Here is a 14,304-nt window from a genome sequence, read left to right as displayed (position 1 = left end):
CTAATTGAGAAACTTACAGTTAATTCAACTGACAAGACCGATGGTGCATGTAAAATCTAAATTGAGAAGAATCATTGTTTCAAAAGTAGCTCTTTTGCACAAAATTATTTAAAACAAAGAGATTTGGTTGTGCACACAAAAAAATAGCATTTTAGCATTTAGTTCTTATAGTAGCTACTAGCTAGAACCTGAGACATATGTCCTTATTCTCTCTATGAGACTTGTCAGAACATATATGCATATGAACAGGTCTAACCTTTTCTGTCTGTTTGCATTTCATCCAAAATAGAATTAAACAACTGGCATGGATTAAGTCTTTTTTGTTGTTGTTGTGATCTTTACAAATGAGGTGGGAAGACAGTTGATGTGCAGTCAAGCTGGAAATGCCAATATTCATGGTCATATCAGGTAAAAAGTAAACGGGGCCATTTTTTTCATCTAAGAGCATAGTTGCTTAGTTGTACTGTTTGCTAAGCGTAAACCACAATGCCATGTCCTAATCTGGTTCAACAGACAAAGTTAGTCTGGGGATGAGGTTATTGTTATGACTCATGGCTTTCATAACCAAGTCTTTATAACAATTCAATAATGATGAGATGGGAGACGGGAATCAGTTAAGCTATTGGCATCTCCACATATACAACTCCCATGAAGCTCTATGGCAAAACCCCAATACACAACAGTTATGGTTAGTCCATTGCCTGTAGCTATGGCTGACTGTCTGTCTTGAACCTTCTCCTCACCTAAACTGCATGCACCCTGTTAATCTGATTATGTTATTTAGCAGGAAGAATACCGAACAATATATTTATATGAGTAAAACGTCACTTGTGCAGATCACAAACTCGTTATTACCGTTGCTGAGGGGTCTTTCTTCATTTAAGAAACTTTAATATTAATAGGTTTACACACATACTGTATTTTTCACACATACCACAAACCAGTTTGTATGTATGACACAAGTTATGACACTAGAGGGCACCTCTGCATCACAGATAATAGTTCAACTGTGGAAAGTACTGCTTATTCCTGTGACCAGGAGCAATGGAGGGTTGGCTCTGACCTCTAAGAGGCCACCAGAGTCGTGCCAGCAGTGAAGAGACTGTTTCTGGCCAGGGTAGTTATAAATGGCTTTAGAAAGCTGAATAGAGAGGCAGCTACTCCTGTGGGAGAGAAACAAACCAGCCATTGCCTTCTATTGAGCATTGCCAGATCAGACAGTTGGCTTCCAAGTTTTTATCCTGCTTTTAACACCAATGTCTTTTAAAGTAGCCTATGTCCTCACTTCACATTTGTAGATGGATGATTCACGATTAGGCCTATCGCTTAAAGGAACATCTGCAATGGCGGGAGCCACCATTGAAATCACCAGTGAACTGAAGTCACCTTTTTATTAAACCAGCCACTAAAACAATAGAATGTATCTATCAATTATCTACCAAAAACAACTACAGGCTACATTTACACAGGCTGCCCAATTCTTATATTTTTTTGCACTTATTGGTCTTTTGACCAATCAAATCATCTCAGAATAAGAGCTGATGTGAAAAGATCTGATATTATTGGTCCTAAGACCAATTAGTGAGAAAAATACCAGAATTGGGCTTCCAGGCATAAATGCTGCCTATTTAAACTGTGTATAGTCACGTGTTACAGATTACCATTGTAATCTCCATGTATTTTGTCTTCATTTGTTTCCAAACATATGATTTCTGCTAAATTTGGACCTTTATGGCACATGTCTGTGGTTCAAGTCCCTATCCTCTTAAAATGAAGTTTGCATGGTTTACCTAAGTGGCCCCCTGTGTGATCAACCATGGATGATGATGGAAGCAGTTTTTGATGACTGTTGACATGGCTTGCATTCATTTTGCAGGGAGGAACCAGAAAGACAAGACTACTGGAATTGTTAACATGTTGGTTATTATCAGTAAAACACAAGAAATCACATACCAATTGTGCAACCACAGAGCAAGCTCAGCTTGCGCGCGCATCCCTAATAACTTGAACAATGCGTTATGAGTTAACCTGTAAACCAATAGTTAATCTTCTCCAAGAGTGCAAAAACAACGGAGTCAAAGTGATAAAACTGAGGCTTCAAAATTCTGCACTCCGGCATCACATACCAAGCGTTGGTGCACTTCAATAAAATAATATTCGTCATGGAAATGGAAACAATATCAACGTTCGCTAAGAAGCTTTGGTGCGTCAAGAAACAACTTATTCTAGTCCTCACTCCGCTTATTCTCCTCCCGTTAATTTTTGGTCTACCGGAAAAGGTAAGTGGTTATTGGAAGAAACACAAATCTTGCTACTCTAACCATTTATTTCTCTAACTCACAAGAAAAACTAGTTTTATAACTGTATATAACTAAGCCAAATTGCCGAACCACATCAAATTGTCATGACCTACTACTGAAAATCAGGCAATGGTTAAATACAGTATTGCCACATAGCCTAAAACTGATATGATTAATAATATCCTCACCTGCCTTTAAACCTGAACACCCATTAAACCAATATCTGTTGGAATAAGACTTCACTGAAATTAGAATCAGGACCATAAAACATGCCATTAGAACAGGACATGGTCCCGCTTCATTATATAGCTAAAACATCAATCCTCACATGAATAACTTGACCCTAACTCCATTCACCCCTCTTAATCATAGCCATAACCCAATTGGAGATCTAACCAAACAATCTGAGACCTAACACAGCTATTAATAACTTCATGGGCTTATTTATTTACAATTCCCCCCTAATTTTGCAATTTCAGCCACAGAAAAAAGTACATTCCTTATACATTTGTCTTTCCACAGCATGATACAAACATTAATGAAATAGATCAACTTTGGTATTTACTCTTAATGTTCACCAACATGTTTCTGTTATGTTTTTCAGGAGGGGAAATGTCTGTACGTGGTGCTGCTGATGGCTGTGTTCTGGTGCACAGAGGCTCTTCCCTTAGCTGTCACTGCCATGCTACCTGTTTGCCTCTTTCCAACCATGGGAATTCTTCCATCCAAAAAAGTCTGCCCTCAGTACTTCCTCGATACAAATTTTCTCTTTCTCAGTGGTCTTGTGATGGCATCCGCTATCGAGGAATGGGGTCTGCATCGCAGAATAGCTCTGAAAGTTCTTAAGATTGTTGGAGTCAAACCAGCCTGGTGAGAAGTCTATATCGCCATATATACATTTATCATAATTTATATTTTGGGATTATTTTCCATTATCTAATATGAATCCACTACATATGGCAAAACATACATAATCATGTTTTTTTATTTTATTTAAATGTACATTTTGATTGAACCTTTATTTAACTAGGCAAGTCAGTTAAGAACAAATTCTTATTTACAATGACGGCCTACAAAAAGGCAAAAGGTGTGCTGCAGGGACGGGGGACTGGGATTAAAAATGTTAAATAAATACCATAGAAATATAGGACGAAACACACATCACAACAAGAGAGACAAAACAACACTACATAAAGAGAGACCTAAGACGACAACATAGCAAGGCTGCAACACAACATAACAACAACATGGTAGCAACACAACATTGTAGCAGCACAAAACATGGTACAAACATTATTGGGCACAACAGCACAAACGGTAAGAAGGTAGAGACAACAATATATGACACAAAGCAGCCACAACTGTCAGTAAGAGTGTCCATGATGGAGTCTTTGAATTAAGATATTGAGATAAAACTGTCCAGTTTGAGTGTTTGTTGCAGCTCGTTCCAGTCGCTAGCTGCAGTGAACTGAAAAGAGAAGCGACCCAGGGATGTGTGTGCTTTGGGGACCTTTAACAGAATGTGACTGGCAGAACGGGTGTTGTATGTGGAGGATGAGGGCTGCAGTAGATATCTCAGATAGGGGGGAGTGAGGCCTAAGAGGGTTTTATAAATAAGCATTGCAAATGGTATACAGAGATGACCAGTTTACAGAGGAGTATAGAGTGCAGTGATGTGTCCTATAAGGAGCATTGTTGGCAAATCCAATGGCCGAATAGTAAAGAACATCTAGCCGCTCGAGAGCACACTTACCTGCTGATCTATAAATTATGTCTCCGTAATCTAGCATGGATAGGATGGTCATTTGAATCAGGTTTAATTTGGCAGCTGGGGTGAAAGAGGAGTGATTACGATAGAGGAAACCAAGTCAAGATTTAACTTTAGCCTGCAGCTTTGATATGTGCTGAGAGAAGGACAGTGCACCGTCTAGCCATACTCCTAAGTACTTGCATGAGGTGACTACCTCAAGCTCTAAACCCTTATAGGTAGTAATCACACCTGTGGGAAGAGGAGCATTCTTCTTAGCAAACCACATGACCTTTGTTTTGGAGGTGTTCAGAACAAGGTTAAGGGTAGAAATAGCTTGCTGGACACTAAGAAAGCTTTGTTGGAGAGCATTTAACACAAAATTCGGGGAGTGGCCAGCTGAGTGTAAGACTGTATCATATGCATTTAAATCGATGAGAGAGCTCCCTACTGCCTGAGCTATGTTGTTGATGTAAATTTAGAAGAGCGTGGGGCCTAGGATCGAGCCTTGGAGTACTCCCTTGGTGACAGGCAGTGGCTGAGACAGCAGATTTTCTGACTTTATACACTGTACTCTTTGAGAGAGGTAGTTAGCAAACCAGGCCAAAGACCCCTCAGAGACACCAATACTCCTTAGCCGGCCCTCAAGAATGGAATGGTCTACCGTATCAAAAGCTTTGGCCAAGTCAATAAAAATAGCAGCTCAATATTTCTTAGAATCAAAGGCAATGGTGACATCATTGAGGACATTTAAGGTTGCAGTGACACATCCATAACCTGAGCGAAACCAGATTGCATTCCCGAGAGAATACCATAGACATCAAGAAAGCCAGTCAGTTGATTATTGACAAGTTTTTCCAACACTTTTGAGAAACAGGGAAAAATATAAATAGGCCTATAACAGTTAAGATCAGCTTGATCTCCCCCTTTAAATAAAGTACAAACCGTGGCTGTCTTCCAAGCAATGGGAACCTCCACCGAAAGGAGAGACAGGCTTAAAAGGTTGGAGATAGGCTTGGCGATGATAGGGGCAGCAACCTTAAAGAAGAAAGGGTCTAAACCATCTGACCCAGATGTTTTTTTGTGGTCAGGTTTAAGGAGCTCCTTTAGCACCTCGGACTCAGTGACTGCCTGCAGGGAGAAACTTTGTAGCGGGGCAGGGGAAAAAGAGGGAGAAGCATCGGGGATAGTCTCATTAGAAGGGGTGGGAGATGAGGAAATGCTGGATGGGCAAGGAGGCATGGCTGAGTCAATTAGAAATCCTGACTTAATGAAGTGGTGATTAAAGAGCTCAGCCATGTGCTTCTTGTCAGTAACAACCACATCATCAACATTAAGGGACATGGGCAGCTGTGAGGAGGAGGGTTTATTCTCCAGGTCATTAACCGTTTTCCAGAGCTTCTTGGGGTTAGACCCACAGAGAGAGAACTGCTCCTTAGAGTAACTAACTTTGGCCTTCCAGACAGCCTGCGTGCACTTATTTCTCATTTGCCTGAATGACAGCCAGTCAGCCTGAGTATGCGTGTGCCGAGCCTTTCGCCAAATGCAATTCTTAAGGTGGAGTAACTCGACAAGATCACGGTCAAACCAGGGGCTAAATCTGTTTTTAATTCTAATTTTCTTTATGGGGGTGTGTTTGTTAACAATCCCACTGAAAATTTCAAATAAGAAGGTCCAAGCGTCTTCGAGCTGATTCTCTACCATTTTACATAGGCCAGTTGTTATCAAAAATGTTACTGATAATCATAGTATTGATTTGTCACTCCACTTACACCTGACCCATGTGCCCATCTCTCTCCCCATACAGGTTGATTTTGGGAATGATGATCACATCTGCCTTCCTGTCCATGTGGCTCAGCAATACAGCAACAACGGCCATGATGCTTCCCATTGCAAACGCCATCCTGGAGAGCCTCTTTGGGGACCTGGCCACTCTGAAGGAGAACTGCAAGGTGAAAGAGGAGACAGAGGGTGAGTTGCTGTGTAGGGTTTCTCCAACTGTCCCACATACATCTTGCGAAAATATTAAGACCTATACAGTAGCTAAGCCAGGACAAATTTAGTCTATCAACACTGAAGGGTAGAATTAATGCTAATTGTTTGTAGTGCTTACCCAAGGGTGTCAAACTCAATCCATGGAGGGACAAGTGTCTGCTGATTTTAATTTTTTCCTTTCAATTTGTGTCCAGTTAAGACCTATGCAAACAAGTGAGATGAGTTCCTAACTGTTCAGTGACCTTAATTAATCAAAAAAATAAGGAGGAGCGAAAACCCGCAGACACTCGGGCCTCTGTGGAATGAGTTTGACACGTGATTACACAGACGAACAGACTATACTTTAATTTTCCACATTAAAACAGTTTTAATGTTTCCACATTAAACCTGTAATATGTAACTCAAGATGTGAACTTCGTACAACTACTCTACCTTTTCTATCATATTGCCTTCAGAGCACGACATGTCAAGTTATTCACTATTAAAATGGTGTAATTTATTGATTATAGTAGCCACCTTTCAAGTCATTTATTAAATATGACAGAGGTCTACAGACAACCTAGTTAGAAAACTGGAACTTGATTGAACTTTGATTACATATGAATTGTTAATATCTCTGTTATAGCTTGTCTTATTCATACTATAGCTATGTGTACCGTAGCATCAAACTAGTTGGTTTATGGGAAATGTATTGATTCTCCGTAGAGGCAGTTACACTTAGATAACCCCCTAAATCTCCTTCAAATTGGTATTCAATATGGGATTATTATGTCTAAGCCTGTCCTTAAAAATATTTTGTCATTTGTCACTGCACAGTGAACAATGGAGAGAATAACTCTAACAACCTGTTAACTTCAACATCCATCAGGTCAATCACAAGTAAAGCTGCATTCACTGCCCTCCGAAAAACAGATCTTGTCTATAGATGGGTAAGAAAGGAAGCATAAACAAACTGAACAATTTTAGCTCTCGTGTTGGATTCATGGTTATCATGTAGCTATTTACTAGCATTGTTACAATCTGGTTACTTTTCCCTATATTATATCTTAAGAACTGATGGGATGGTGCGGTCAAATGGGAGGACTGCACAGGAGATCAGGACAGAGTCAGAGTACCAGATGAAGGTGTGGAAAGGCTTCCTGATCTGTATCCCATACGCTGCCAGTATCGGAGGGACTGCCACCCTGACAGGCACGGCGCCAAACCTCATCCTCATTGGACAACTTAAGAGGTACCCAAGTTCAGGACTTGACTGATCTCTCTTTCTGCTACTGCATCTGTACATACCCTCTCATAGACCTCACAGGCCCATCAAATAGAGCAATAAAGGTATGTAAATGAGAAAAGGTATCCCTGAGAAGGTCTATGAAAGTGTTTCAACCATTATGAAAAAAGATGAGTACTGTTCTGTTTCAGACATCAGAAGTCCCTCTGAAAGCCCCAGTGCAGTCAAAAACTTGATTTTCCTGTGCTTTATATATACACTGAGTATACCAAACATTAGGAACACCTTCTGTTTGAAAAGGCCGCTGGACATTTCAGCTGGTTTTGGTGGGATGGAGTTTTGGCCTGCCTGGTGACAACACCAGGCGGATAATTAGTCAATAGACCAATAAGAAAGAGAGTTCTAAACCTCTCTGCCAACCTCTCTGCCAACAGCTAGTTTTCAGTTTTCCCCTCCCCACTCAGACAGTCCTAGCTAAATTCTTTCTTGACAAATTGCTCTTGCTAAGAGGCTATTTATTATTATTATTATTTTTACCATTTTAATTGAAAACAAATTACAGTAAGGTACTTAATTGTTACCCAGAAATGATATGATATTGAGGACCTTTAAAGGCATATAACACCAACCTGACAACCTGAGTTAGGATTTTACTGGCAAATAGCTGTTTGAAGAACAATGTTACATTTTAGACCATAAAATACAACTTTTTTCATGTTTGCTGTACAGTTTTTGACAGTTGCTTATTTGTGTCCTAGTTACTTCCCAGAGTGCGACTTGATAAATTTTGGCTCTTGGTTTGCATTCGCCTTTCCTCTCATGGTGCTCTTCCTCATCTTGGCATGGCTGTGGATTTCTTTCCTCTACGGGGGCTTGAATGCGCGGTATGGTGGTCAAATCAAATCTAAGTTCCTCAAACGTGTGTAATATAAAAACGTGACCATAGATGATCACATAGGCAGTCTGTGCTAGAGTTCTAGGACTTCTGCCTGTACACTTTTTAAAATAATATGAAGTAATACATTCTCCTACCTGTCAGATACATTCACACTATTTTAATACTATTTGTTGTGTTTAGGTTATGTGTGAAGAAACAGGACGAAAGAGCACAAGCAGAGAAAAAAGCAGAGGCTGTTATTGATGAAGACTACAGAAAACTAGGCCCCATAAAGTAAGGGACTCTAGCCTTATCTCTAGACTAAATCACAGGCAACATGCTCTAATCTTAAATCATGCCCTATACCAGGGTTGGCCAATTCTGGTTCAGGAGGGCCACATTGTTTGCATGCTTTAGATTGTTTATTTTAATCAGTTTGATGGAACAAAATTCTGCTAGAACCCCCCAGGACTAAGGATAGCCCCTGTTCTAGACCCTCTGTACTTAGTCAGGAGTAATGTAGAATTCCTCAATGACAAAAATTTCCATCTTCCATTTTAGTTTTGCAGAAGGATCCATCGCATTCTTTTTCATTTTGTTTGCCGTTCTCCTGTTCACAAGAGATCCCAAATTTGTAACTGGATGGTCCACATTTTTCAACAAAGGGTAAGACAGATAAGCTTGCTACAAGCTAACAAGGCACTGCCCGTTACCTCGGAAATGTCTGTATAATTCACTGGAGGCATGAGGAAACCAGCTGCATCATGACTTCCCCTTCTCTGATTCTCTTCCTACTGTAGGTATGTGTCCGATGCGACCACTGGAGTGATCATTGTGTCAATCCTATTTTTCTTCCCTTCCCAGAAGCCCTCTCTTAGATGGTGGTTTGATTCTAGAGGTCAGTACTTGAAAGGACATGTCCCAAATAATAAGAAATATGTTTTGGAATATGTAGATGGAAAATAGCACTGCCTCTAGTCATATCACCTTTCTGTACTGATACAGAGGACACATGGGATGTATTCGAATCAAAAGATTAGATGGAGTGAATCAGCTGTATGCATATACTGTAGACCAAGGGTTTTAAACTCACATTATTTAAGCAATAAGGCCCGAAGATTGTGGTATATGGCCAATTTTCCACAGCTAAGGGCTGTTCTTATGCACAACGCAACACAGAGTGCCTGGATGCAGGCCTTAGCCGTGGTATATTGGCCATATACCACAAACCCGAGGTGCCTTATTGCTATTATAAACTGGTTACCAACGTAATTAGAGCAGTAAAAAAATCAAAATCAAAATCATACCCATGGTATATGGTCTGATTTACCACGGTTGTCAGCCAATCAGCATTCAGGGCTTGAACCACCCAGTTTATAATATTAATGTATACCATGGCATTGTTGAATACTTGTTCCTGATTGGCTTGAAGGGCATTCTAGAGTGTGCATTATTTCCCTATAACGCATGGTATATTTGCACGGTAGAATTCAATGGCTATAGTTCATTCAATGGCTATAGTTAATTCTTCCATGTTCTATATTTGCTTTTGAAAACAAAAGTCAAATTGAAAACATTATTGGCATTGTTGAATTTGATTTTCATAATGGGAAGCTTGAACTCATGGTTTGGTTAGCCAAACTAGCGAGCCTGTTTGGTTACCACGGCAATTACTAATGCACTTGCTAGCTACTTCAGTGGATGTTGAACACAATTCTACCAGCAAATGAACACGTTTCTTTAAATTATAGCCATGATATAAAAGGGATAATCAACTTAGGGCTCTATGCATTCTCTGGAAAATAATGAAACTCCTTGGAAGGTCAGTTCCACTCTGCCAGCACGTTGTTGAACACAACTTCTGCATCGTTCATTAATTTCCATAGAATGCAGAGGCCTTTGTTGATTATCCCTTACATCATACCTCACCAGAAATAAATTACAGTACAGATGTGGTATCTTAATTTGATCACGCTGTTGTTACAGGAATTTTCCTGCACAGCAGGAAATTCTAACTTGTAGTGTATTCAAGGTTTAAAAAGGCTTTTAAAGTTTGTAATTTATACTTTAAAATTTCAGACTTGATTTGCCATAATGAAAAATGTATCAAGCTCTACAAAAAATTACAATTAATTATAATCCATTATTAACTCACATTTCCTGTTGCTGCAGGATTATTCTACTGCTGTAGAAAACTGGCTCCAATTAAGATCCTATATCTGTATCATTGACTACTATCAAAGTAGAATATTCTTTCTTTCTTTCATTAGTCCATTTCTGAAGTGCAAAACTTGTATTGGCTCTGTTGTTAGGTACAGTAAATCACCTGAAGAATGTTAATGATGCAGATTAGTCTGAACAGCATTCTGTTGTGAAGTAAGACTGTAGCCCCTTTGTTTGTGTGATTATTATTAATCTCTCAAAAGTGTGTCGCCACACTCTGGTTTGCTCTGTTTACTCTGCTCTACAGTTGAAGTCGGAAGTTTACATACACCTTAGCCAAAGACATTTCAACTCAGTTTTTCACAATTCCTGACAATTAATCCTAGTAAAAATTCCCTGTCTTAAGTCAGTTAGGATCACCACTTTATTTTAAGAATGTGAAATGTCAGAATAATAGCAGAGAGAATGATTTATTTCAGCTTTTATTTATTTCCTCACATTCCCAGTGGGTCAGACGTTTACATACACTCAATTTGTATTTGGTAGCATTGCCTTTAAATTGTTTAACTTGGGTCAAACGTTTTGGGTAGCCTTCCACAAGCTTCCCACAATAAGTTGACCCATTCCTCCTGACAAAGCTGGTGTAACTGAGTCAGGTTTGTAGGCCTCCTTGCTCACACACGCTTTTTCAGTTCTCACCACAAATTTTCTATGGGATTGAAATATTTTTGGCACAGCGGTACCTGAGAGAAAAACAAAATACCAGCCATGGCCATATTTTGACCCTTAACCCTTATTTTAACCCCTAACCCCTACCTTCAGCCTTTTCTTTATTACTCCTTTTCAAGGCCCCTTGCAGGTTAGATATTCTGATATTTCGGTGGTTGACCTGGATTTGGCTGGTGGGCCGAGGTTGATTGTATACCTTGTAATGTTTTCCACAGCATCAAATACTCCATATGTTCCTCTCCTATCATGGAAGAAAGCACAGGAATGTGTCCCGTGGAATATCATTCTGTTGCTGGGTGGAGGCTTTGCCATGGCCAAGGGATGTGAGGTAAAACCATAGAATTTGCATATAGAATCAATTTGCCCTATGGGTAAAACCTGTTGATGTTTAATGATGCACAAAGATATGAAATCCCTTTAACTCACATTCAAATATCTATTGTGTGGTGATTTATATACTTTTGACCTATTTCTGCTACTACTGAGATGGGGGCTGTCTGTTGATGCTCCATCCCTGTTGTATAATATAGGAGTCAGGACTGGCGGCGTGGATTGGAGCCTACCTCCAGCCTATTGCCCAGGTCCCCCCTGCTGTGGCCGTCATGTTCATCACAGCTTTCCTGGCCTGTTTCACAGAGTTTGCCAGCAACACCGCCACCATTATCATATTCCTGCCCGTCATCGCTGAACTGGTGAGCTGTCATCTATGACATGACCACAACATTCAACATTTAGTTCGATGTTTCCATTATTGAGATTGACGTGCCCTGTGGGTATGAAAAGGACAGGCCTACTGTAGTAGGCAATCATTTTGAAGGAAGACATGTATTTTGTGTCTAGTATTTTAATATCCCTTGTTATCTACCAAAAAGCCTTGAACTACATTGGATTACTAATTCATGGATTAGTGTTCCCCATGGGAAAAGATGATGGGGAGGTGCTCTCTTCTCTAATCTCCCACAGCAATTTACCTTTTTAGTGTTTTCCATGGGGTTAACAGATCTGTCAGTGTAGCACCATGGCTGTTGGGTCTATTTGAATGTCTGTTGGACATTAACTACAGTTATCAGTAACCAGTTGTCTTTGGCTGGGAGTGACAATGTACTGCAGTATTGTTCAATCTAAGCAATAGTATCACCCACCCAGTATCATCCAGTATCACCACGACAAGTGCGCAATACTTACTTATCTTCAGAAAATTCCCAAGCCAAATAAATTACTACTAACAATTTGGAATATTGTTGCCAGTTATTGAATGAGAGATGGATTCACTCACTCCTTACTAACGTGTGTGCTCCTTGTGTTTGTCTGAAGAAAAGTGTTTAAAAGTGTTATTATTTTTGCATTAATACAATTTTGTCAAAAGAATAGCAACAAATATGTTTGTCTCCTCTTGACAGGCTATGTTTGTCAAGGTGAACCCTCTTTACTTTATGATACCTGCGACAACAGGATGTTCATTTGCCTTCATGTTGCCAGTCTCCACCCCTCCCAACTCCATTGCCTTTGCATCTGGCCATCTTTTGGTGAAGGACATGGTAAGATCCTTACGCCGATATACTGTATGTCAGACTGTTCCTAAACTTAAAAGTACTGTATTCTATCATATACATCTGTTTGGTTTCTCTATTTACAGGTGAAAACAGGCTTTGTGATGAACATTTTGGGCATTTTATCAGTTTCTCTGGCCATGAACACTTGGGGTCGTGCCATGTTCAGTTTGGAGACTTATCCAGACTGGGCCCGTCCAGTCAACATGTCCAGTACTGTCACAGATATACAGTTCCCCTCCGACTCACCTTTCAACCTTACTAGTTTACCGTAGATCTGAAGCTTATCCAGTATAATTATTATACCGCATTATATAGTAAATACTGGATCATAATTTCTGAATATGTACAAAGTCAATAACTATAGACTTGGGAAGAATTAGCTGTTACTTTAAGTAATTTAGCCAATGGTGTGATGGCTATACCATGTTGCTAAGGTACTGTCCTTTTTCAATCAGTCTACTGTATATGAGTTTTGAATTTTTAACTGTTTATATTTTGTTCAGGCTCTCATTGGGATCTACGTACTCTGTCATGTAGATTATACCAAGTTCTATCAGCTCATTTTCTTGTTTGTCACGAACCCCTGCTCTCCCCAGATGTGTCCTGTGTTTTGCCTTGATTTGTTTTAGATCACTATGACATGTTTCCATTGGAAGATAATTTGTTTGGGCAGGGCGGGGGGGCGACAGAATAGACAGTGGTTGGTCTGTCTGTTGTTGCGTTCTCTTCCACAGTTATACAACAAGTCATGTCGGACATAGTTTTTGTCCAGACACCGGGGATGTCTTGTCTCATCTCTCACTATGCTTGCTGAAATGTATTGCATCTTAGTGACGTCTGCTGGTCATTGTGCCACATTGCACTGTTCACTGTGAGCGTCTCATACTGTACCTTATTGTAATATTCCCTGGATAGTGTTTGTGATGGTAATCCTTATTAATTAGGGTGTTAGCAGTCTGCTTGATGATTATAAACCAAATCCATTTCATGACAATCCTCCAAGTCCTCCACCAACTGGTAAATGACACTTGAACTCAATCCTCCATTGATCTTTAGCTGTGTAAACTGTGACTGTCTTGACACATAACAGGAGTTTGTGAATTATTCGTAAAACATACTTACCTAGGCCATGGGGGTCACTGGCTGCATGTGTTTAAACATGTTTTTGTAAGTTACACAGAGAAGGTCAGTTTTACTTTTCATCATGTCTTTTAAATCATGATTTTCTGATCTTATTTTATTTGAAATAATCATTAGAAATGTGGTGTGTGGAAATCGAAATAACTATTTTCTACCATAGCTTTTATTTAGTGTAATACGTTTAGCTTTATCAATGCACATTTTGTAAATTTGTTATTTTCTTAATACTTCTCGTTACCAAATAAAACTGAATGGCAAATGAGTTAGTGTCTTTTTTCCAATCCATGGAATTGATATATTTAGCTGATGTCAGTGAGCAGGCACCAACAGATATGCAACACAGTACTATATATAACAGAACAACTTAAAACCATGGGTTAATATTCAGAAGGGGGTCAAGCCTATAGTAATTTTAATCATTGACCCAAGTGACACAGCATAATATGTAGTAAGGAGAATAGACAGTGCAATCAGGTCTTATTTAACAGCCGTGTGTCTGACAGCACCAAACAAGATACTCAACAAGCCAAATGAGGCTAACAACATTTGAAAGAAGGTTGCATTGAAATGTGGTT

General features: G+C 39.6%; 1 protein-coding gene across 1 annotated transcript; it reads left to right on the top strand.

The window, feature by feature from the left end:
* The first annotated feature begins 1,912 nt into the window (after nt 1-1,912).
* LOC135504177 (Na(+)/dicarboxylate cotransporter 3-like) lies at nt 1,913-13,991 on the top strand. Its single transcript, XM_064922521.1, has 13 exons — nt 1,913-2,279; nt 2,905-3,170; nt 5,855-6,018; nt 6,911-6,971; nt 7,094-7,273; nt 8,026-8,151; nt 8,346-8,438; nt 8,706-8,810; nt 8,945-9,042; nt 11,252-11,364; nt 11,567-11,728; nt 12,437-12,574; nt 12,673-13,991. Exons 1-13 carry the CDS (start codon nt 2,163-2,165, stop codon nt 12,859-12,861), a joined length of 1,812 nt encoding a protein of 603 aa, XP_064778593.1. The 5' UTR covers nt 1,913-2,162; the 3' UTR covers nt 12,862-13,991.
* The last annotated feature ends 313 nt before the right edge of the window (nt 13,992-14,304 follow it).

This window comes from Oncorhynchus masou, chromosome 18, assembly GCF_036934945.1.
Source record: "Oncorhynchus masou masou isolate Uvic2021 chromosome 18, UVic_Omas_1.1, whole genome shotgun sequence".
NCBI lineage: Eukaryota > Metazoa > Chordata > Actinopteri > Salmoniformes > Salmonidae > Oncorhynchus > Oncorhynchus masou.
The sequence above is the reverse complement of the archived record's forward strand: the minus strand, read 5'-3'. Positions and strand labels throughout refer to the sequence as shown.

Excerpts from the sequence above, each read along its gene's own strand:
- LOC135504177 (XM_064922521.1), top strand. The coding sequence starts at position 2,163 with ATGGAAATGGAAACAATATCAACGTTCGCTAAGAAGCTTTGGTGCGTC. Across the intron at positions 2,280-2,904 it reads TTTTTGGTCTACCGGAAAAG|GAGGGGAAATGTCTGTACGT; the intron begins GTAAGTGGTTAT and ends TATGTTTTTCAG. Across the intron at positions 3,171-5,854 it reads GTTGGAGTCAAACCAGCCTG|GTTGATTTTGGGAATGATGA; the intron begins GTGAGAAGTCTA and ends CTCCCCATACAG.